Source organism: Schistocerca serialis, chromosome 1 (genome assembly GCF_023864345.2).
Source record: "Schistocerca serialis cubense isolate TAMUIC-IGC-003099 chromosome 1, iqSchSeri2.2, whole genome shotgun sequence".
NCBI lineage: Eukaryota > Metazoa > Arthropoda > Insecta > Orthoptera > Acrididae > Schistocerca > Schistocerca serialis.
In genome coordinates, this window is record NC_064638.1 from 1046787278 (window position 1) to 1046813956 (window position 26679).

Genomic DNA, 26679 nt, shown 5'->3' on the forward strand with positions numbered 1-26679 from the left:
TTGGAAGTTTTGTAATTGTTTTATTGGAAAGATATTTGCGTGTGAAAATTTGGCCTTCATAGTATCCACATAGCATGTTTCAGTATTCAACCACTGACCATTTTTGGCGAGCAATTTCTTTTTTAGAAATCCACAAGAAGGACTGAATGTAATAACTCAGATTAGTGGGGAAATTAATGACTGTGAAACTGTTGTTTAATTCGGGTCGGATCTGGACAGATTTCTGGCTGCTGTGCGTATGAAATGTGTATATGAATTGTGAACTGGAAGAAAATAGCCAATAGTTTAAATGTGGACTGAATAGTACCACTTCTTTGGCTATAAGGACAAAATAAACATTTTTGTGTGGAAATTTCGGACATTATTTTCCAGAAGCTAATCCATTTTCTTACTGCCCAATAGAATTGAATGATAGTTTTTCTACAGACTTTTCTTTCATTACTAGAGTTGTGCATCCTCAGTAATTGTTGATATGGAGTTTTTTATCAATGCTCCTTTTACATCATCTTGTAAGTATCTATGTTGCCGAGTGAAGGGACATCGAGCAGACGCTGTTCTGAGATAGGTGAATTTTAATGTGCAGCCTGCACAGAGAACAAAATTAAGAGTGAATGTAATTCTTCTTTTGTGGTGAACTGTAAAATAAGCTCATCTGATTTTTGTATGTTATTGGGATAATTTTTATGATCCGGAAATTGCAGCCATAATTTGGTGGCTACTCGAGAATAGGCTGACAGTCATATGTTTAATTAAGCAAGAAATTCTATACCAATTGTGGCATTTCATTCTATGACATGTATTGATTTTTTAGTGAATATTTTTACAGACACTGTAGTCAGAAATAATCAGCAAAATGTATATGTCGTTTGACTAGGGCCTTCCATTGGGTAGACTGTTCGCCAGGTGCAAGTCTTTTGATTTGACCCACTTCGGTGACTTGCGCGTTGATGGGGATGAAATGATGATGATTAGGACAACACAACACCTAGCCCCTGAGCAGAGAAAATCTCCAACTCCGCCAGGAATCGAACCTAGGCCCTTCTGTCATTACGACCACTCAGATACCAGGGGCAGACGAAGTAATCAGTGTAATTATTGAACTAAATATTTGCAAACCTGAAAGAACATGGAATCTAGGAAGTTTTGCAACTGAAGCTCTTCTTTAAGCTCTAATCAGCGATGTTGTAAGCAGCAAAAGAATGGGTAGAATGGCCACTAATGAATCTTGTGTCTGCAGAATGGTTACACATAGGAAAATATGAATGAGGAAGCAACAGTAACAAATCAATATTGTAATAATTTTTTTCTGTATTTTACTAATTAAGACTCATGGTGTACATGAAATACTGTACAACACTCATCAAAATATTTGGCACATCTCACAAGTTTTGCTTTAACCATTTCCATCAGGTACACTACATAAACATTATTTGATGTGAATAGTGTATATAACTTGCATTTTAAAAAGTTTTTATTGAAAAAAGGAAATTATGAGCAGCATGGTGATTTCAATGAAATGAGTTTATTATGGCACATGGTATTTAACCTATCCTTGTGGGTGCAAAAGTGACTGGTCTGTAGTAGTCAAGTCCTTGGCCCCAGCCTCTGGGTGCTGTGTTGTAATTGTTCAGCGTTTTGAATGAAAATCTGGCTGCAGGAGGCTGTTCCTGAACTATCTCAATAGAAGGCTCGTAACTGTACACTGGAGCTGGAGGCACTGAAAGCAGAAGGTAACATTAATTGACAATTTACTCTTGTTTTAAATAAGTACAATTTACTAATGTTGAAGATGCACAAGAAAATTAAGAATTTCAAAGACAATTAATAACTTCACCAGCAAATGGTGCACATTCAATGCATTAATATTAAATACAAGAATACAGTAACAAATTATATATTAAACTTTGGCTGATCAGCAACCAACGTATTGTAACACACTGATATGGCTGTGAATTAGTAACAAGATGTACATTAAACAACTAACAGCACAAATGTCATCAGTCAAGGGAACCCAATGTTTGTGCATGAGATTTACCTCCGTTCTGCACATTTTGTCACTATCAATAAGCTCCACTCAGTTCACACATGCTCTTATGTGCTGAAGCAAGTAAGTTTTGTACTGTTGTGCTTTGTTTTTCTGTTCTATCAAGTTTTATTATTCTGTTTGAGATTAGGCTGTGACTTAATGTGAAAACTGTAATCAGAAATCTAATCATAATTTCCCCAAATACCCAGAAATGTGATCAATATTTTCAGCTCTGTGAAATTTCCACAAAGGAATATCTTAAAGCAGAATGCAGTGGCTACATTGCACTTTATTAAAGCCACTTCCGCTGCTGTTCCACCCTATAGCTAACAGGTATCTTGAAGAAATAGCAGAAGGCAAGCTCATGAAACTCGTGAATATGTGCTTAACATTATCAGTGAAAAAGTGGAGCGAAGTGCAAAAGCAGAAAAATGCTGTATCAAGCATGAAATTAAGGAACCTGAGACAGAACTAACACTAATGAGAGAAAAAAATCAGTGTGTATTAACAAAAAAACAATAAGCTCTGCTACTACTCAATGTTACATGGAAATGGCTGATCACTGCCATACAAAGTGGCCCAACTTTCACTCTACATAGCAAACTTGCTATACATGAAATAGAAAAATTTATTTTGGAGAGCTACATCACATCTATATAACACAAAACTATTCAGAGACGCTTTGAGCTTACGGAATATATTTTTTGTTTTGACCCATATCTGAATGGCAATAATTTCTGGGTGCACTCCTGGATAAAAAAAGTTCATAACCATGCTGTTGACATATTTTAGCTGTTATAACTTTACTTCCTGGAATCGTTATGAGGGCTGAAAATTGAGGATATCAGTACTGCATAAATATGTTTACAGAGGCAGTGTCACAAACTTGTATCATTTTATGCTTGTCCTACAGTCGTCTATCCAGCAGCACATGGTGCACACGGACTGTTCTCAATGGATGCTTGTCACAAAGGTAGTCTGGTGCTGAGACTGAAGGTATGCAAGTGAGCAGACTTATTTGCACATTAAGATATTTATGTTTCACCAGATAAACAGTTAAGTTGGGACAGCTTATGTGTAAAGATTTAATATAGTGCTAAACAACAACAAAATCAGGAAAAAATTATGTTATCCTCAATATGTATTTTGAAAGTTATTGAAGCTACCAGATACCCACTAAATGAAATGTTACATGTTTCTGTATTGCTCATGTATTTTGAAGCAAGTCTTGAAATCATGACTTTAATTTATATTGTGTTAGCTTGAAATATTTAATACATTCAATGACAGCTTTTCATTTGCAGTACCCCCAGCATTGATTTCACATGTAACATAAAATACATACAACATATTTCTTCTTTTAAAGAAGACTTTCATATTAGAGTATGGATAGATAAAACCTACTTCACTGTAAGGATGAGAAACATTATCACACTGACTGAAAAGTATAGCTATAATAAACAGTCTAAGAATGTTACAATCAACAGTTCTTCTTCACAAATTACAAACAAAAACAAGAAGCATGCTAGATTGAAACTGTGAGCAGGACCAGGACTAACAGAGATCAGTTATTTTCTTCACTAGACATGCTGACTAACCATATATGACACCTGGCCCAACACACAGTCTGCACATCTTTTGGACAGCACACATAAAATATTTATTGTTAATGGATGGCTAATACATAAATAAAATATAGTTCCTAATTTTAAAAAAATTCCACATAATACGGTCACCTATTTGTTCAAGTTGTAATATAGAAACACAGTTTTGATTGTTAAATGGCATTCTCCATCCCATTCACAGTTTCTTCAGCATTATTACTATTGATTTGTAGGAAAGATGTTAGGGACTATTGACGCTGTCATTTGGTTCACAAGACATGATGTGATATCTCAGTAGGCAAATTGTTGTTTACTGAGCATTCATTTCGCAAAGAGAAAAGGTCCTGCAGAAATGATGAAACGAACCCAATAAGATCACAAAGATATTTTATCAAAACAGTGCTCTTTAGTTTGAGAAGCTATATTTTGTTACAATTAGTAGTAATACAAAAAATGCAAAAACAGATGTAGCCTCTGCATGCAGAAGCTTGAATGTTGGGTTGAAATATTGTTTTATTAATCAACAACATGCAGTTCCAAACTTTTACCTACAAAAGGCAACAGAACTCTTACATAAAGCTATAACTACATCACTCGTGCAACATTAAAAATCCTATTTGAAAAATCAATACTACCATGCTGAAATATATCAATTATCATTCATTTGTCTCTGTCTAAAATTGTGCCTGCCGTTGTCTAAATGTATATCACATTGTTTTCATTCCATTTGATCACTAAAATATTTTACTGAAACTTCATTCTACAGATACATCTGTAACAATAAGCCACAAAAACAAGAATAAGTATGTAAAACTTGTTCCAGTCCAATCTTAAGTTTTACCAGCAAACTGACTGTTTGTACTGCTGTCAGGTATCCAGCCATGTGCAGTTGTCTTTGTAACAGGATACTCTGACAGTGTACCATGCTGTCATCTTCACATGATACATCTTTGCTACATTCTACCTCCTTTGTGCTGTAATCTCTCCCCACCCCTTCCCCACTACTTGGTTATGCGAGGCGTCGGATGGAGTACTGGAGGATTGGCATCACTGAAGGTTGTGAGCGAACCTTGGTCTCTCAGTGCTTCTGTAGTCTCCATCGGGCATGTGAGTGGCTCTTGCTCAATGCTGTGATTTTAGTTGCCTTTACACTGGGTCCCAAACTTTGCTTGTGTGTAGCCACAGTCTCTTCTGTTTCCTCATATTTCATTGAGGCCCTTGTAGTCATGCAATGTTCTGCAACTGCAGATTTAATAAGTTGCTTAAGTTCAGTGTGTGTTTTGTGTTCCTTGAATCTTTCTTCAATTGCCTGCTCAATCTGCCCAATGTACGCCTTTACATGGAATATGGTAAACATGTGGTTTGTGGAGCCCCAATCTTTCACCGTACCTGATAGTACACACATTTTTGGAGATGGAAAGAAAGTGCACTTAATGTTACATCAAGCCAGGATTCTGCCAATTTTATTTGAGACTTCGCTGGTGTATGGCAGATATGTCATTGTCTTATGCTACTTGTCACATTCTATTTGCAAACAGAACATGATAAGGAGGACAAGACAATGGCATATCTGCTGTACACTAGCAAAGTATGGAATAGAATGGGCATAATCCTGCTTCCAAGTAACATTAAACGTGTTCTGTATTTTCGAACAGAATACGATGAGGAGGATAAGATTATGTTCTATCTGTCATACACTGTAAAAGTATCAAATAAAATGGGCAGAGTCCTGGCTCAATGTAACATTAAATGTATTTTCCATCCACCTCTGAAAATGCATGCTCTATTAGGTATGGTGAAAGGTGGCTTGGAGCTCTGTAAACTGGGTGTTTACAGTATTCCATGTAAACAGGGTAAGGCATATATCAGGCAGACTGTGCGGGCAACTGAAGAAAGATCCAAGAACCATAGAACACCCATTGGACTTAAACAATCTACAAAATTGTATGTCTATAGGGGACTCAATGAAGTATTAAGAAATGGAAGTGTTAAGAAAGACCTCATAGTTTTGGGACTGTGTCCTGAAGGAGGCTATTGTAATTTGAGTTGCCAACAGGTTCATCAATACAACAGCTACATCCTAAGCAAAGCTTAGTCTGTCCAATTTTGGAGGAAGAAAGCCTGCCAAGATAGCTCAACTACGGGCATGACATGGGGCTCCATAAACCAGGTGTATAGCGTATTCCATGTAGATGTGGTAAGGCATACAATGGGCAGACTGTGCGGGCAACCAAAGAAAGATGCAAGGAACACAGAAGACACACTGAACTTAAGGAAGTTACAAAATCTGTAATTGCAGAACATTATATGGCTGCAATGGGTCCAATGTAGCATGAAGAAACAGAGGTGTTAAGACACACACTGAACTTCAGCAACCTACAAAATTACATGGCTACAGGAATGAAGTATGAAGAAATAGAGGTATTAAGACAGACCCCACAGTTTTGGAACTGCACTCTACATAAATGCAGTAAGGTGTACAGCTGTCAGACTGTGCAGACAATTAAAGAAAGATACAAGAAACACATAAGACACTTAAAGAACTTACAAAATCTGTGGTTGCAGTACATTTCATGGATACAGGGGACCCAATGAAGCATGAAGAAATGAATGGAGGCTATTGAAATTTGAGTGGCCAACAGGATGACCAACAGAGACATTCACTACGCCCTAAGCAAAGCTTGGGACCCAGCACAGAGGCAACTAAAATCAAGGCATCAGCCAAGGTTCAGTTCTGTGCCTGACAGGAGCTACAAAAGTACTGAGAAACCAAGATTCATGCCCAGCCTTCAGTGATGCCATCACCATACCACTCCACCTGACACACTGTGTGGGCAGGTAATGGGAGAAAGGATGGGGAGACATCACAGTATGTGATGCCAGGTTATTTGCCCTGGGCAGCAATTTCAGGGGGCACCAAATTCATTTCTTGAATAAAAAACCATGTTCCACAACACACCTAGCTACCCAGTGCTTGAATGCATGCATAGGGCATGTGATGTCTCTGCCAGGGAAATCCCTGTCGCATCTAGAAATAAAAAACTTGCCCGCAGACAAAAGGGGAGAGGGCTATATGACCTGAGCTAAATAACCCCAAACAGGTGAATACCAATATCTGTTTGTTTGTGTGGTGGATTGGATGTGCGAATGCATTCATTTAATTTTTAGCGAAATTCAGACTATCAGAGTGGAAATAAATGACTAACAAGAATAGCCTACAACAGACCATGTTTTCTTTTATAAGGTAATTAGAAGTTGTGGCTCCTCATAGAAACAAAGTTTTAGTACAACAAGAGAACAAGAGTTCACAATTTTTATTGATATCATTTGTCATCACATTCACCCTGCTTTTCAATGCCCTTGGTTTACCAAGACGCTATCTTTCTGATACCTTCTGAAAAAAGCCTTTTGGTGGCACAGCAATCCACATACACACTGCTTCCTTCACCTGTTGATCAAAGCTGAATCGGTAGCCTTCCAACACATATTCAAGTGGATCATCTCCATCAATCAACACATATTCAAGTGGATCATCTCCATCAATCATTTGTTTTAGAAACATCTCACCTTTGTTAACCTGATGGTCTAGTAGGTGACGGATTTTCACACAGTTATGCCTATGCTCTCCATCAAGTTGCTTTGGAACCCATTTTGCACAGACTTTGTGAAAGTTGAGCTGGTTATGCATGATTTCATGTATAGAACCATGACTGATCTGCATATGGTTTGCAACATCATCAGTAGTCACCTGTTTGCTACTCAGAATAAAGACATAGACTTGTTCAATATTAGCATCAGTTGAGTCTGTAGCTGGATGCCCTGCTCTTTCCGCTTCCTTCACATTCCTTCGACCACTTTTGAACTGTTCTATCTTTGCTGAAAGTCTGCTATGAATTTCTGTTCCTGGTAAGCTTTCAGACCACAAAAATGGACTACAGAATGCTGTTCTTCTATAGTGTAACAGAGTGTGGCATGGCCATCTATACGTCACAACAGCTTGAAGTAACACGATAGTATTGCAACCTACTAGTGCCATGTAGCGGTTGGTGTGTACACAAAACCATAGAGCCAACCTAACAACAATCAGCAAAATCTCAGTTACTGATTGACTTACCATCATATGTGCTCTAGGATAGATGACAGAGATTTTTTAACTGAACAGAAGTATTCAATGTTGATACATTTTTTATCTGCTGAAGTGACACATATCAGAATAGTGTGGCCTTTTCTTTTAGGTTTCCAAACATTAAAATTTTCTAACGTAAAGTGAGTTGACACCCAGATACAGGCCTTCACTGAAAATGTGTCTTGGACAGTTGAAGCAGGTATGGTAGAGATCTATGTACTTTCTTTAAGTTTCATTTCTAGGTGCTAAGCTCAGGAAAAAAGTCACACTGGAAGGCTTGGGGTGCTCAAAATACATCATAGGAACACACAGTTCCTATCACATACACCAAGCCACATTTCATGTTTCAGCATAAGTGTGTGATCCATTCTTGTATAAACTCATTGTACAGTACTATTTTAAAATTTATTTGTAGTTAATGTAACCTCAACTATGCTCAGTATATTACTATTCCAGTCACACACATTAGAAGTTCACCATTCATTGTTCTGTTGTGGCATCTTTCATAATTAATTTTCCTATTTGCACCACTGCTCCCATATTTTAATCTCTTTCTCCAATAATGTGTTGTGTTCAAAAGCATGTCAGATCATTAAATAATGTACAGAAATAAGCATTCTAATGACTGATATCTTGCAGCACAGCTCATTTTTTCCTTGCTGTAAATATTTCATCAGGTTCGTTTTATTTCTTAAATCACCTGTCCATCAGATCTTAATATGCGTCACATTTCTGTTTCCTGGTAGTGAGTCTGTGGGCATATAGCTCACATACTTCAGATTCAAATCTATTTCTGGTCTGAGTGTAGTTTCTTCATCAACAGGTTATGCAACCACTTTTTATCTGAATAATAGAAGGTATGGTTCCAGCTAGACAAGATTTAGTTTTAATATTAATTACTCTGCTACTAATTCAATAACAAATGTGCATCTCTTCTGAATATTTTCAATTTTTCTTCATAAACTGTGAAATTGAATTATTTGCAAGTCAAACGGAGCTCTGCACCTTGGGAAAAATATTCAGGAAACTACCAAGCAACACACAATCAATAAACAACATAGCAGGGTTCAAAGTTGCAGTAAAGGCATATCCCATTGCTTCCACAGCCTTAAAGAGTATTTTGATGAATAATAACATGCTAGTATGAATCCACTGAAACCACTGTAACATTGTAACCACTAAAAAAAATACAAATAATGTACTGATAATGAGTAGTGTAACCATACGGGATTAATGATGTTAAAATGATAGAAACAATATTGTGTTAAATGATGTCCAACATCTTATGTACATTCTACATACCAACAGGTCTGTACAAATAAATAAATATTCATTCCATTGTACAAAATGGAATAATATTTTATGTGAAATCCTGATTACTAATTTTTTCTGCTACCTCATTGGAAATGAAATTTAAGCAGTTGATAATCACTTGGTGTCCCAGTTGTACCTCATATTCAGTCAGTGTAAAAGGTACTTAATCACACATAACCTCTCCAAAATATTTAGAGTCAGTGAAAAATACAGCTCAAGTATGCACCAAGGAATTTCACAAGTACCATAATTTGTACATTAAAAACTAAAGAGTGTGCTTAATGTGAATTTCATTTTCTGTCAATAATTTCAAAATATTTTATTGTTCTTGCAAAAATAAGTCTCAGTAGGTATTACCATTTTATTATTGAGTACTTCTTGAGCAACTGGCATTTTATGTACTACATGATATAATTGTCATCAATTTATCAAAGCAGCATCTATGAAGCTCATACTATGCCATAATTAAATGTGCATAGCATTGTATAGCATTTATCAATGATTTCAGTTCCTCACTATTTCTTCCAACCACAAATATATAAAAAAAAACAAAGATGAGGTGACTTACCGAACGAAAGCGCTGGCAGGTCGATAGACACACAAACAAACACAAACATACACACAAAATTCAAGCTTTCGCAACAAACTGTTGCCTCATCAGGAAAGAGGGAAGGAGAGGGAAAGACGAAAGGATGTGGGTTTTAAGGGAGAGGGTAAGGAGTCATTCCAATCCCGGGAGCGGAAAGACTTACCTTAGGGGGAAAAAAGGACGGGTATACACTCGCACACACACACATATCCATCCACACATATACAGACACAAGCAGACATATTTAAAGACAAATTTGTCTTTAAATATGTCTGCTTGTGTCTGTATATGTGTGGATGGATATGTGTGTCTGTGCGAGTGTATACCCATCCTTTTTTCCCCCTAAGGTAAGTCTTTCCGCTCCCGGGATTGGAATGACTCCTTACCCTCTCCCTTAAAACCCACTTCCTTTCGTCTTTCCCTCTCCTTCCCTCTTTCCTGATGACGCAACAGTTTGTTGCGAAAGCTTGAATTTTGTGTGTGTGTATGTGTCTGTTTGTGTTTCTATCGACCTGCCAGCTTTTTCGTATGGTAAGTCACATCATCTTTGTTTTTAAATATATTTTTCCCACGTGGAATGTTTCCCTCTATTATATATATATATATATATATATATATATATATATATATATATATATATATATATATAGACACACACACACACACACACACACACACACACACACACACACACACGTTTGTCTGGCCTCTCAACAGATACCCCTCCGTTGTGGTTGCACCTACGGTACGGCCATCTGTATCGCTGAGGCATGCAAGCCTCCTCTCCAACGGCAAGGTCCATGGTTCATGGGGGATGAGAGGGAGCCAACAGCCCCTGGTGTTCCCAGGCGGTCACCCATCCAAGTACTAACCGGGCCCGATGTTGCTTAACTTCGGTGATCGGACGAGAACTGGTGTATTCAACATGGTACGGCCGTTGGCCACATGAAAGAATGACAGAGTCATATCAGGTGAATAAGGCAGATTTGGCAACAATTCATACCTTAGTTCGTGTAATTTTGCCATGGCAATGGCACGTGTGCGGGCAAGCATCAAGAGTAGCAGCACCCATCTTGCAGATAATTTTTTCATTTCTAATTCTTCAGTTAAAATGTGCTGCACCCTTTTAGATGACATCTGGCAAGCATGAGCAATTTCACACACTTTCAATCGGCAATCCTCCATGCCCAATTTGTGAACTTACACAATGATTTCTGGAGTAGTGACACATCTCGGTCGACCACTGCGTGGATCATCATCTAAGCTCTCCTGACCAAATTTAAATTCATTGTCCACTTGGTAACAGTTGAACATGAAGGAGCAGAATCCCCCAGTGTATTCTGGAAATCAGCATAAATGTCCTTTGCGTTCATATCTTTCTTTACGAAATACTTAATCACTGCTCGAATCTCAATTTTTTTCCATCTATGCAAATCACTATGTGGGAACAACAGCAGAGCCACACCACCTCCACAGCTCTCTTCCAAGAGCACTGCCATGGCACATGTTTACAGACAACAGTCCAATGAATATCACGTGAACAACTCTTTGCACTCGCACTGACCTCTTGTGGTGATTTCGAGAACTTTTCAAACCACCCTCATATTTGGAAACCACTTTTGAGAAAAAAGAAAAAAAATTGTTTCTGTCTTCCTCGACCTGTCCACGCCATATGACATAAACTGAACAGAGACACTTCTACAGAAATTGTATACTTAAAGATCAACTCCTTATTGAATAATATGCTGATTAACTACCTGTTTCAAGTTTACTCCAAACATATGAAGAGTAAATTCCACAAACCAAAATTAGCCTGCCTACCAGAAACTGTGTATCACAAATTATGCACATCTGTGTCATCTATATGGTGGTTCAATGTCTGTCAGAGACAGATGAAAAGGCTGACAGAAGACATGTGTACTGAGGAGGAAAACCAAACCCAGTGTAGGCAGATATTGCAGCACTCATTCTGAGCAACAAAGAAGCAGCTACTGTCCACTGGTAATATTCTGAGGCAGTGTGTTACAATGTGACAGGAATTCAAAGTATTAGGGATCACTTTGGATAGGCCATTCACCTACCAACACCACCTTTTTGAAAACAGTTGCAAAAGTGAAAAGGCCATTTGATTGTATATAGCATGCTTCTGCATATGCTACTTCAATGGCTCCCAGTGCTAAGCCCAACATCACTCTACCTCATGTAAAAACAGAGCAAATACTCAGTCATGACCAAGAATATACAAAAACTAGTTTGTCCCCTAGCAACGTTCTGTAACCTGACTGAAGCCTTGTCAACCAGCCTGGAGAACTGCCATGAGCCTGTTACCAGAAATGTCATCCTGTGGCTGCCTGGAAATTGGAGTGTTGACCACAGCAAGGCTTCCTACAAGTTGAAAACCAAATGTCAACTCCCATGCATCACTTGGTGCAAACTGAACTAAATCAGATGTGGGACAGCCCCAAGCTGTGACTGCAGAAGGTGATGCAGAGATGCACATCTGACTATTGTGTAGTTTTGCCAGATCCCTGGAAGAACTACATCATGCTGATTATAAAGAAACTGAGTTGTTGGGATATGTGGACAGTGGCCTTTGGTTTCCTAGTGTTTATGTAACTGGTTGTTCATTATTTATTTGTTTGCAATTGTTAATATACTTCTAATAGTTCAAGAGCATCAAATGCTAAATAAATTCACTTTCAGTATTCCACAGCTTGCACTCTGAGAAAAAGCGTACTTTTTTCCATACTAGTTTCTCACCACATACTACACTTTAGAACTAACCTAACTGACTGTAACTGAAACAAATACAATCTACTTTAAAAAATTTTTTTTAAAAAAGTTATACAGACTACTGTATGAGAGATTACAAACATCCTTAGGGTGCACATTTAGAAATATTATTTATTCATACAATATATATGCAGTTTCAGAACAATCATTCCATCATCAGATGTATCTGGGATATCAATCACATCTGCACTGAACCAAAGAAATATACCCATATATGGCTATCAGCTGACCATTTCCTGCCATACCACTTTACCATGTAAGTCAAATCGCAAAGATATTTGAAAACTTCCATACAGATACGAAACCAACACGGATGTTCAGTTTGGATTTTTTAAAAAGTTTTTGTGTGATCTTATGTGATTTTACCTGCATGGTAAAATGGTTTGACTGGATATCAGTGGTTAGTGGCTATCCATGCATGGATGAATTTAACTGAATCTATATAATTGTGATTGCTTTCCCAGATACAACTGATGATGAAATGGGTATTCCAGTCTCGACCCTGTATGTTGAAGGAAAACTCAACATTGATAAAGCGCTGCCTGAAGAGGACTGTAATCTTTCACATAATAAAACACTGTGGCCTGCATGCCTCATAGATGCCATTGCCAGCAACAAAGCAGAGATTAAAAAATAGTGCATTGGAACTGAGCAAGTCTCTGCAGAAATAAGATTCAACATGGCTGAATGGCAATTTATGGTCATCACAAATGCACATATGTCAGCATGCAAATATTAAATATGTATGTATAGCTACTATCAGTAGGAAGGCACTGATCAAATTTGTTAATATTTATTTACATCTAAAAGTTATTTATGTTAATAGGAAATACTAAATCACAAGTAGCAGTCAAAAATGGGTCTATCTACTCAAAAAACTGGAGTGAAACAAAAAAACAGGTCTTGCCTGCTGTTTTTGTTAGAAGCTGCTGGACAGATCCGGTTGTGGATGATACTGTCTTGTGCTGTGGAGGCTGGGCCTTAGGAATCGTTGGTACTGACGTTTTTTGCTCTGTGAGCTGTGCGGATGCACCTTGTTGTGAGAAAAAAGAAGTACTCGTACGCATTTCTGATTTCTGCTCGTAGCTTGATTCGATATGCGTTTTTTCAGTTATTTGAGATGAAAATGAAACACCCTCTGTTTTTGTTTCAATGCCCTGTTGTAGTGGCACATCAAATGTTCGTGATTTCACATTTGCAACATTTGCAATGTAATAGCAACTTGGGTGTGGCTTTGATTCTTGCTTCTGTTGTAAAATTCCTGCCATTTGTGATTCTGGCTGAACCTGTTTATACTTAAATGGTGGCCTTGTATTCTGCTCAAATGATTCTATAAGAGTTCTAACAGGCTGTTTTGACTCGTACAACACACCACTCTCAGTCTCTGCAGTATCTAATTGCTTATGGATATTTGTGTACTCAATAATATTTTCTTTTGCGGTCTCTTTTGCAGATGATGACTGTCTGAACTGCAATGGTGGAAATGTAGCTGCGTCTCTTATACCTTGTTCAATAAATTCGGTAGATTTTGCACTTGTCATTTCCTCAGCCACTTTATTTGAAGAAACTTGCTCACCCTTGATTATTTCACTTAAAGATTGTTTTAGAGATGATGTGTCTTCAGAAACAGCTCTAGTAATAAAACTATTCTCCTCTTTCTTCACTTGTTTCTCAGTTTTCTTACTTATGTTGTGAACTGAAGAAACAGTTTCTGTTACTTGTTCCTTGTTCACTGAAGTGGCATAAGATGATGAGGCACTGAAAGTACTACCAGTAGGTATCATACTAGACTCCATGCCTAAGATGTTAGTTGCAGCAGCATCAGTAGTAGCGGTAGTGGTGGACTGACCTGATGACAAGTTATACTCCTTAAGACTTGCACAGTGTTATTTTGTTACAGATTTTTCAAAATTAGTGTGTTACACATCACATATAGTAGAAATTAAAGTATATTATATCTGTTTTTTAAAACGAGAGTATGAGAAGGAACATGAACATTGATTTCAGTTCCTGAGAAAAATGTAGACTTACATAATCATTGTTCCACATGTCTTTAATTTTGATTGGCACAGGTAAAAAAGAAAAAAAAAAGTTGAAAATTTTCAAATGCTTTGTTGCAGTTATTTGTCCTTCAAAAAGAACGATTTCTGATGTTAGTAATGTCACTTTTTGTGAATATTGTAGACAACTGAAGTATTTCTTTTTGCATAAAAACTGTAATTGTCACGGAGTGGCACAGAAGTATGAATCAAAGGTAACTGACATAGGAAAATGAAAAAGAAAACAGTAGTGACAGGAAGAAAGAAAAGATCTCTTGAGATGTAGAAGAATAAAATAAAATTTTTCTTGCAAATGATTACACAGTTCTTCTTAATGAGTAACATTTAGTTAATATTTCTTTCCAACTTTACATATGTGAAACATCTACAGCAATGGTGCTGTAAAATTATGAGGCAATATTCTTTAAAAAAAAACATGGCATTTCAAATTGTGCAGCACTTAATTAAGAAAACTTAGTGTGTTAGTAATAATTTTCTGTAAATATTCTTGCATCAACTTTAGTAATAATTTACTGAGATTTTCTTGTCATCACTATGAAGTGTTGGCACTAAGTATTTAAAAAAATCTTAAATAATCACTCACCTCTCACATGGAATATACCTACACAAAAATAAAAATTAAATCTATATTATAGTCATAATTCTGGCTAAGGAGTGATGAATTGTAAGAGAGTTTCCTTAAATTATAAAGCAATTTATTTACAGAAAAATGCAGGCAATGATAGCCATGTTTTATGACATTTACAATATATTGATACAAAGGGGATATAAAATACTTATTAATTTTAGAAATTAACCAGCTTGTTATTTTACTGTTTTCAAAATTGTGCTAGGCAGATCTGTGTACAGAAAATAAAATATTATCATGTGTCAAAATCACACTGTTAATTCACAAATCAATTTCTAGACTCACTTCACATCACTACCAAGTTCCAATATTGATATTTCCTACACATGCATACATCAAACTTTAAATATCTAGTGAAGTTTATTGAAAATCATGCAGGACACCATCTTCTGTAAAATTTTTCACATTGTCTTAGATTGTGGCTATAATATGCACCGGGTAAAGGCCAGGGTCTTGGTATGACCTAGGTGATAAATAAAAAAATGCATGTTCCAATTGCACTATGTATACTAAATAATAACATCACATGTCACAGAACCAATCCTCTGAATCCACACAACACTATCTCGTGGAATAAATAAAAATCTCATATTAAGCATGAATAAAAGTTAGTTAACAGGTTGGTGTGAACACCAATGCACTTCAGGAGGCATGATCTTATTATAGTGGTATTCATTGTGTTCTTCTTACCAAAGAACTGGTTCTCCCAGAAAAAGGGTTACTGTGGAATGCTTAACAAAGTGTGATGCTTTTATTTACTTTTTTGCAGTTGACAACTTACTGTTGCCATAGCTGGAAGTCACATTAAACAGTGTTAGTATAAGTTGGAAGTTAAACTGTCAAAACTTCAGGCTACAGATTGAAATCTTATCAACTAATATGCTGAGCCACATAATGTGTCTTTCTAAAGATATTGACTTGTGTGCTGTCAGTAATGTTGTCATGACTGCAGATTACTTCCACTGAAGAATGGTAGCCAACTTTTAACTATGTACACTGTGGTCTTACATTTTTTTCCCCAGAATTCTGTGTAACTGTCTTATACATAGTGTGGATGCTTTCTCTCATGAAACATGTTCTAACAGATATAAGGAATGAGAGAAATCATTGTATACCACCATAACTCCAAAGGATCAGGAATGTACAGCACAACACAAACCATGAAGCATAAAATAACAGCTGCAACCTCTCTCACAGATTTACCTTTCAACACCTTATGTTAAAAAATAAGCTGCTTTATTCGCTATGTTGATGAATATGGGAAGAGGACGAAACACTAACGACACAGTTATGAACCCTGCCCAAAGTTATAATAGAGGTCAGAATGTTCTTTGTACTCATTATATATCTAGATTTAGCTGTTTTAACTGCTTGTGACTATGATTTCTTATCAATATTTCATGAGTGACAAAGTATAAAGTTTAACACTTCTATTATTTTCTCCCAAATAAAACATGCTCTGTTAAACACTCCTTTCAGCAATAATAAAATGAATAATGCTGTGCAATTACTGACACAATATGCTGAGGAGCTGTCAGTGACATTAAATGTAAAACCTGCCAACTTCAAAAATTAAGCATTGCAGTGTCCATAAAGAATGGTAGATAATACTCATTTGCTCATAATTAAGAACTTGTGCTTTAGTCTTCATTGTTTTGATTGATTTTCTTAATTTTTGACATAAAATATCAAGTTGATCCTCCCACAATAGATGTCAGCCTAACAATATATCAAGGAAAGCAGTGTTATCATGCTTGCATCGATTAAACATCTAGGTGTAATACTGTAAAGCAATACAAAATGGGATGAGTGTATAAGGTCAGTTGTAGAGAAAATGAATGGTCGACTTCAGTTTATTGTGGGAATTTTAGGAAACTGCAGCTCATCTATAAAAGAGATCACATAGAACCCTATTGTGATTCATACTTCAGTACTGCTTGCGTGTTTGAAACCCAACAAGATCAGATTAAAGGAAAATGTCAAAGTAATTCAGAGGTGTGCTGCTACATTTATTACTGGTAGTTTCAGTCAACATGCAAGTATTACGGAGATGCACCATCAACTCAAATTGGAATCCATGGAGGGAAGACAACATTCTTTACATGAAACACTACTGAGAAAGTTTAGAGAACTGGCTTATGCGACTGAAGGCAGTCCGATTCCATTGTCACCATCTTACATCTGGTGTAAGGACCACAAATGTAAGATAAGAGAAGTTAGGGCTCATACCGAGGCATATAGACGGGTAGTTTTCTCTTGCTCCACTTGTCCAGTGGGCAGAAAAGGGAATTGACTAGCAATGGTAATAGGTACCCTCCACCATGTTCTGTGTAGTGGTTTGCAGAGTATGTATGTAGATGTGGAAAAAAAAGGTGTAGTATACAGATACATGTTAGACAGAAAACCTATTTTGGTTAACAGTTGGCTCAACATCCTTAAATTGTTAGAAATGATGGTTCTGTTTTATGAGGTGGTTCTTGAGTGTATCTTACAAAAGCCCATCAAAAATATTCTAGAAACAGATTTTCCAATTGAAATATTTTGCTAACTAACATATTATTAAGATAAAATTGTGTATTGTTGGAATCAGAAAAATTAGGACTACAATATGATGAGACTGCATCTTTGAAAAGATTGCCTGTTAAGATTCTAACATTGTAGACACATACAGTCTTGAATAAAGATAGTTTTTGAACTACATAGTTTTCACAAAAGATAAGATATTCTTTAGAAAGATGGGAATAAGAATTTTCAGATAGTTATGACAATTGTAGAACAGACAACTTTTAGCGGGGTCGAATTTTCATGTTCCTACATGAAAATTTTTGTATATATCTTTGAATTAGATGTTTCTATATCAACTGTTTATACATTGTTACTTGATGCTTATGCCCTATGCTTTAGATCATAAAGCTTTGAAAACAGTTGTGATAAAAAAGTAACGGGAATTTTTGTTTTTCTTAATGTATCTTTATTTATTCATCAACATCAACTGTGTGCCCTTCAAAGTTCTCTTCCTCAGATATAATCTGGAACTTGCTTTTCATTATTGTGTTCAGCTCCTACAGCAATCCTGTTTTTCTCTCATCAGTGGTAGCAAAACAATATCCTTTCATGGCTCTCTTCAGCCTCAGGAATGGAAAGAAGTCACAGGAGGCAATGTTTGTTAGATATTCACAGAGGCAACAAAAAGTTTCATTTTTTGCCAAAAAATCATAAAATCATAAACAAGTGTGAGCAGGAGCATTATTGTGGTGCAATTTCCATGAGTGGTTTTGCCACAATTCTGATTGTTTTCTTTCAATTGCTTCATGCAAATGCCATATAACCTCCAGTTAGTATTCTTCTTGACCATACGGCAGGAACTCATGATGCATTCTACCATTGTAATCAAAGTAAACAGTCAGAAGAACCTTCACATGTGAATGAACTTGTTGAATTTTTTTAGTCTTGGCTCTTCAAGCAGTTTCCACTGGGACAATTGGGCTTTGGTTTTGATGTCATGCCCATATACCCAATTGTTCTAGGTTGTTGTTGAATTCATTCAGCAATTTCTTAGCAATGTCTGAGTAATGTCTTTATCGGTCAAAATTCAACAATTTCGGAACAACCTTTACTGCTACTCATTTCATGCTCAAAGCATACAAAAACATTGCTTTCCATGAGACATAGGATATGCCAACATCATCAGCAACCTCTGTGATGGTGATTTTTACAGAACCATTTTCTTTACTCCTTCCGCATTGTTGTCAATAGTTGTTGTGCTAGAGCAATGAGGGCAGTCGTCATCTCCAATTTCTTCTTGACTCTTTTTGGAATGTTTATACCACTCATAAACTCTTGTCTTATTCATAGTAGACTCACTAAAAGCCATAATCAGTATTTTGAATGTGGTGCTGCACTTTATTCCATTTTTTAAGCAAAATGTAATGCAAATTCTTTGAGCCATCTTTTCTGTAAGTAAAAATTCACCAAGCACTCAAAAATACATATAACCTTTTCAACTGTCAACAATAAAGTACATATTCAAAACATTTGAAAATACAAATATATCAGCAATATGTGTACCAATGAGATAAGAAAAAAAAGTTTTGAAAATCAGAAGTATAAAGCCTGCAAAATTAAAAAATTCCCTGTTACTTTTTGATCATGCATCATATGTATTACATATCTAAGAGAGATCAGAAAAGAAATAAATTGGATTTATGTGAAGAGTGGTTTCTAGCTTGTGCAGCTATTCCACACAGTAACCTTTGCAGCGAAACCTTTTCTGGGGGGCTCCCATAAATTAGTAAGGTTAATGCAAGGATAATTTCTCTAAAAAGGAGACAGCCAATTTCCTTCCCTGTCCCTGCTCTGCCTCTAATGACCTCAAGATTTATTCTCTCATTTTATCACAACATATAAAACTGTATAGAAATTTTGCGGCACTGACATTGGGTGTGAGAAATAAGAAAGAGGACTTAAGCACAATACTGATTATATTCTGAGAACATCGTGTAGGTCAGCTTGACAGACATGGAAATGTCTGGATACTTGTTTGTTTCTGAGTAAATTACTTATTCTGGGTTTCATATTAAAATTACAGTAAAGAATTCTGTTAAGTACTCAAAAGTCTAAGTAATGCCACATAATAATGAGTATACTTATTAACATTATTTAATACTCCCTAGAGTTTATTATTAGGGATATGGACACGGTAATGATTAATTTTTGAAGTTGACAGGTTTTACATTTAATGTCACTGACAGCTCCTCAGCATATTGTGTCAGTAATTGCACAGCATTATCCATTTTATTATTGCTGAAAGGAGTGTTTAACAGAGCATGTTTTATATGGGAGAAAAGTATAGAAGTGTTAAAATTTATACTTTGTCACTCTTGAAATATTGATAAGAAATCATAGTCACAAGCAGTTAAAACAGCTAAATCTAGATATATAATAAGTACAAAGAACATTCTGACCCTTATTATAACTTTGGGCATGTTCGAAAGAACAGACACCATTGATGACCTGCAGCCATCTGGAATGAAATTAAAATTATATTAATACCTTCATCTGCTAACGGGCATTGATATATATCAAAGGGGACAGGTGAAAATGTGTGCCCTGACTGGGACTCGAACCCGGGATCTCCTAATTACATGGCAGACACTCCATCCAACTGAGCGACCGAGGGCACAGAGGAAAGTGCGACTGCAGGGACTAACTCATGCATGCCTCCTGCAAGACCCACACTCTCATCTTGTATGTCCACACACTACATTCGTAATGTCCCACCCCAACACACTCATTACTTGTGGAAGACATTCTTACCAAGTCCCGTAAGAATTCGGGGAATGTGTGTGCATCCACACAGAAGAAGAAGGTCATGGCCGGTGTTACCATAACTATATACTTATATGGATATGGTGTCTGTTCTTTTGAACACGTCCGAAAGAACAGACACCATTGATGACCTGCAGACATCTAGAATGAAATTAGAATTATATTAATACATTCAGCTGCTAACAGGTGTTGATATACATCAATGGGGACAGGTGAAAATGTGTGCCCCGACCGGGACTCGAACCCGGGATCTCCTGCTTACATGGCAGATGCTCTATCCATCTTAGCCACCGAGGGCACAGAGGATAGCACGACTGCAGGGACTATCTCACGCACGCCTCCTGCGAGACCCACATTCTCACCTTGTATGTCCACATGCTACATTCGTAGTGTCCCACCCCAACACACTCATTACTCGTCGAAGACATTCTTACCAAGTCCCGTAAGAGTTCGGGGAATATGTGTGCATCTGCACAGAAGAAGAAGGTCATGGCCGGTGTTGCCAGAACTATATACTTATATGGATACAGTGTCTGTTCTTTCGGACATGTCTGACAAGGTAAGAATGTGGGTCTCGCGGGAGGCGTGCGCGAGATAGTCCCTGCAGTTGCACTATCCTCTGTGACGTCGGTGGCTCAGATGGATAGAGCATCTGCCATGTAAGCAGGAGATCTCGGGTTCGAGTCCCGGTCAGGGCACACATTTTCACCTGTCCCCATTGATATATATCAAACCCCATTAGCAGCTGAAGCTATTAATATAATTCTAATTTAGCTAAAAATAGTGATAACATCATTCCTTCCAACATTTTCAAAAATATTAGAGAAATATATGAAGCACCAAATCAAATCTAAATGATCCTAATTTACTAAACAGAAATCAGCATGGCTTCCACGCAAGAAAAACACAGAAATAACAGCAATGTGCTACACTTATCAAATAGCCCGAAATCTAGGAAAGAAACAATAGTATTGCACAATGCAATCCCTGAAGGACGGTATTTTGTGAAGGTGGAGGTATGGAGGCGGATTGTACTGTTGCTGGTTCCAAGTGACAGTTGCTGTACATGCATACACGTGCTTTGCACTTAATGAAAGTGTGTAGCCTTCAAATTATGTCTCTTGCTTGCTTGTACAGAATTTGTCACTTAGCACCAGCATCAGCCATGAGAAGTTGCAGCAAACAAAATAAAAATTCACTAAATAACTCGCTTTGATCATGTGTGACGCTCGCACTAGGTACGACGTTCACTGTGGAGTGCTCAGAACACTACTAAACACCCACTGGCCGTCAGACAACGTCTGAAGTAGGTGCGCAGATCAAGCCTAAACTCGACCACCGTCATTTGTGACTCCAATTGTAGGAGTAAATTTAGACACAGAAACAGAAGAATTGGTAAACAATTTTCGTATAAAGTATTGACTAGTTTTCTGCAAATAATCTCACCCTCAATTTTAAAAAGGCACAACATATTCAGTTCTGCCCATCTAGGAGTACTACAACAATGGTAGATGCAACACATGATGAGGAAATAACAAATGGGGTGGAAACTTCAAAATTCTTAGATGTCCATATTAATGACAATTTAAACTGAAAAACGCACATTTTGGAACACCTAAACCATCTCTGTTCAGCCATATTTGCACTTAAAATAATCGCAAATCTTGCTGAGGGACAAATCAGTAAGTTGACATATTTTCATTGAAATGTCATACGGAATAATGTTCTGGGGTAGCTCATCTTTAACCCTCGAGTGGGTGCACCTGTGCATAAAGTGCGCCACTGCAAATAAAATTGTTTTGCACCATTCCATTGTTGATTCACAGTTGTGAGCCCATACCTCCTCCGTCATGATGCTTCATCTAACACAGAGATAAATTGTGCTGATGTGTGCAAGTGAGCAGCAGCAATATAAAATAAATGATGAGCTGAATGAGAAAAAAATTTATGATCCATTCAACAAAATGACCCAGATTACAAGCTGGTAGCACAATCCCACAATTGGGCTGTTGTGTATGAGATAATTAGTAATCGAATAAGGGGTTGGCTTGGGATCTGATGCAACTGTGCTATTTAATGTTTCAAGTGGTTCATTACTGTGGGGTAACAACTGTCTGTTACAACAGAGTGATATGATGGAAGTTTATTTTATTATTGTTTAGTTAAACAATGCTTTAGTCATTTAATATATGTATAGTTTATCGTTGTTTCATTAAACCTGTGATTTGGTTATATATATTTACCTTTGTAACATAGATATAGCTCTTATAATTAAATTTTCCCTGATACATTTAAGCAGTATTGTTACCCTAGTGCTATGGTGGTGTATGGTCAGCATTTCTGCCTAGTAAGTAAAAAGATCCAAGTTCAAGTCCCAGCCGTAGCACAAATTTTAATTCATTTCTTTAGCCTCCACCAATCTCATAAATATAATTATTCCTTACAGGTGTTCAAAGTATGTCACTTGCCCACTCATACTACGAAAAACACTGTGTGCCCACTTAAGAGTTAAGAAACAAAGTCTTCATTGCTCAAACACAAGCTGTAAAAATAATATGTGGTATTTACCCACATTCATCTCGTAGACTTCTGTTTAAGGAGTTAGCCATTCTGACTAATGCTTCACAGTATGTTTATCCCTTCATGAAGTTTGTTGTAAATAATCCTCTACAGTTCAAAAGGAACAATGATGTACATCGTTACAATACCAGGAGGAAAAGTGACATTAAGGTTGTCTTTAGCACAAAAAGGGATGCACAGTGCTGCAAAAAATTTTTTTGATTACTTGCCCAGTGATGTAAAATGTCTGGCATATAGCAAAGTAAAATTTATTATAATAAATGTGTAAAATGTGGCTGTTAGGAATTATTAACACCTGTATTTAAAAAAAGAAAAAAATGACTTATAATTGGTCAACATGTAGTCATATTGACAAATTAATATGCGATGGAATGTAAACTGACTCATTCCACATCATTCTGATTTATTGTGCAAAATTATCCATGGATCATGAAACAAACTATATAACTAACAAGCTAACAAACTAACTAATCTCCAAAGCACTTGATACTCTCAGACATGGCATCTTCTTAGAAAACTTGGAAGAAAGAAGTAGTTTGAATCATACCTCCAAAACAGAACACAGAGTGTAGGACTGATGACAGCTTACTACAACCATAAAATCAATTTAGTATCAGATGCAAAAAAGTGGAAACAGGAGTACCATAAGACAACAGTCTGTGTCCCTTATTATTCCATGTCTATATTCACACATTGGAATATTACAGCCAATGCTGCACTACTCGAAGATGATACTAGTGTGATAATAGGTGTGCCACAGCAATTGCTGCATACAACTACTGATTAAATCCTAAAGTATGTCCACTCTTGGTTAATGCAAAGACGTTGGCATTAAATGTCAAGAAACAAATTACATGTATGTTGTATGTATGCAGACTGAAGTGACACATGAAAATTTGTACCAAGGCAAGAATTTGAACCCAGGTCTCCCATTCACTAGGCAGATAGACTAACCATGATACCACGTTGGCCAAGTTGCTTTGAACAACCATATGGACTACCCTGGCACACCTCCCTCCTCAATCCAAATTCCCAATCATGCCTCAACTTACTTGGTATTCCTGATAAACTCATTACAGTATTGCAGAAGTTCTTCAACTGTATTGGACTAGCACCTCAGCAATGCGATGCTGTTTGAGTTTAGACGGAATATCAAGTGGGCTGAGGCATGAATGGGACTGAGAATGGAGGCATGCTAGGGTAGTCCATGCAGTTGTGCAAATCCACTGTTCCAAGGTGCTGTAATGGTTAGCGCATCTGTCTAATGAGTAGGAGAGCTGGGTTCAAATCCTGGCCTTGATATAAATTTTCATCTGCAGCTTCAGCCTGCATACATATGTCATAGATATCTGAGACTTGAAAAGGTCTCTGGAACCATATAATTTCATTTGATTAAATTAATTACAGTTTGGGAAAATAAAATAAATCAAAACATGAATCTAGACCTGGTGTTCGGTGACAAATACCACATTTACAAACATCAAATTGGGTCAGTGATACAATAAAATTATTACGTCACGTGACTTCTTTCTACTGACTTCACATTTCCTTAATCTTGGGGACTGATGATCCTGTAGTTTCGTCCGTTTACTCTCCCCACCAACCAATCTTAATCTTGTCTCTGGAGCTTATCACACCTATATACTAACTGTACTTGTCTATACTGAATCTTGGTAGATGTATATCTAATTAGGGATGGTAAGTGGTTGCTTTTCTTTAATTTAATATATTAATATCGAATTTTATTCAAGTTACACATACCATGGAACTCCTTTTCAGAAGCTCACAATCTGGATTCTTTTTATTCTCTTCTATTATTTTTATGAAAGAATTATAACAATGGAACATAATATCCATCTTCTTGACAACTATCATTTTATACCAAGCTATGAGATTTTATAGATAAATTGAACAATGTTTAAGTGAGGCGCACTAGAAGAAGAAATTACACATGTTACTATGACGGGATAAATTACCTTCTAAGGAAAAATACCAAATGAAAATAGTAAGAGACTATGAAATATATAAGAATACTCCAGCAAAAGTTCTGTTGTTTTATGCCACAGATAAAGACTAGTCTTTTTATAAATGTTGAAACCATGGTAAATGGGTTTTAATAAACCTTCAAATTTGCAACTGATTGGTTGTTTTACCATTTCTACAAGAAGAATTCATTCCATGGTTGCTGCTCCAGCCATGTAGAAAATTAAAGTCTTATGATTTCCTTAATAAAGGATTATCCTCATAAAGAGTTTGTTGTTGTTGTGGTCTTCAGTCCTGAGACTGGTTTGATGCAGCTCTCCATGCTACTCTATCCTGTGCAAGCTTCTTCATCTCCCAGTACTTACTGCAACCTACATCCTTCTGAATCTGCTTAGTGTATTCGTCTCTTGGTCTCCCTCTATGATTTTTACCCTCCACGCTGCCTTCCAATGCTAAATTTGTGATCCCTTGATGCCTCAAAACATGTCCTACCAACTGATCCCTTCTTTTTGTCAAGTTGTGCCACAAACTCCTCTTCTCCCCAATTCTATTCAATACCTCCTCATTAGTTATGTGATCTGCCCATCTAATCTTCAGCATTCTTCTGTAGCACCACATTTCGAAAGCTTCTATTCTCTTCTTGTCCAAACTATTTATCGTCCATGTTTCACTTCCATACATGGCTACACTCCATACAAATACTTTCAGAAACGACTACCTGACACTTAAATCTATACTCAATGTTAATAAATTTCTCTTCTTCAGAAACGCTTTCCTTGCCATTGCCAGTCTACATTTTATATCCTCTCTACTTCGACCATCATCAGTTATTTTCCTCCCTAAATAGCAAAACTCCTTTACTACTTTAAGTGTCTCATTTCCTAATCTAATTCCCTCAGCATCACCCGATTTAATTTGACTACATTCCATTATCCTCATTTTGCTTTTGTTGATGTTCATCTTATATCCTCCTTTCAAGACACTGTCCATTCCGTTCAACTGCTCTTCCAAGTCCTTTGATGTCTCTGACAGAATTACAATGTCATCGGCGAACCTCGAAGTTTTTATTTCTTCTCCATGAATTTTAATACCTACTCCGAATTTTTCTTTTGTTTCCTTTACTGCTTGCTCAATATACAGATTGAATAATATCAGGGAGAGGCTACAACCCTGTCTCACTCCCTTCCCAATCACTGCTTCCCTTTCATGCCCCTCGACTCTTATAACTGCCATCTGGTTTCTGTACAAATTGTAAATAGCCTTTCGCTCTCTGTATTTTATCCCTGCCACCTTCAGAATTTGAAAGAGAGTATTCCAGTTAACATTGTCAAAAGCTTTTTCTAAGTCTACAAATACTAGAAATGTAGGTTTGCCTTTTCTTAATCATTCTTCTAAGATAAGCCGTAAGGTTAGTATTGCCTCACATGTTCCAGCATTTCTACGGAATCCAAACTGATCTTCCCCAATGTCCACTTCTACCAGTTTTTCCATTTGTCTGTAAAGAATTCGCGTTAGTATTTTGCAGCTGTGACTTATTAAACTGATAGTTCGGTAATTTTCACATCTGTCAACACCTGCTTTCTTTGGGATTGGAATTATTATATTCTTCTTGAAGTCTGAGGGTATTTCGCCTGTCTCATACATCTTG

General features: G+C 36.9%; 1 protein-coding gene and 1 non-coding gene across 11 annotated transcripts in view; both read right to left on the reverse strand.

Annotated features, from left to right (window-relative positions):
• Nucleotides 1–1288: 1288 nt before the first annotated feature.
• The window catches only part of LOC126414772 (probable basic-leucine zipper transcription factor N), a 409868-nt gene continuing 384477 nt past the window's right edge, over nucleotides 1289–26679 (reverse strand). For 9 of the 10 annotated variants that reach the window (XM_050083381.1, XM_050083380.1, XM_050083383.1 and 6 more), the window contains 2 exons: nucleotides 13360–14301; nucleotides 1289–1717 (listed from right to left, as the gene is read on the reverse strand). In XM_050083381.1, the coding sequence (XP_049939338.1) occupies nucleotides 1542–1717; nucleotides 13360–14301 (1118 nt within the window). In that variant the 3' untranslated portion in view covers nucleotides 1289–1541. The remainder of the gene's footprint in view (nucleotides 1718–13359; nucleotides 14302–26679) is intronic. The other variant, XM_050083385.1, reaches the window with a different exon arrangement.
• Nucleotides 10483–10601, reverse strand: LOC126427050 (5S ribosomal RNA). The gene has a single exon (XR_007576514.1). It is a non-coding gene; the product is annotated as a 5S ribosomal RNA (ribosomal RNA).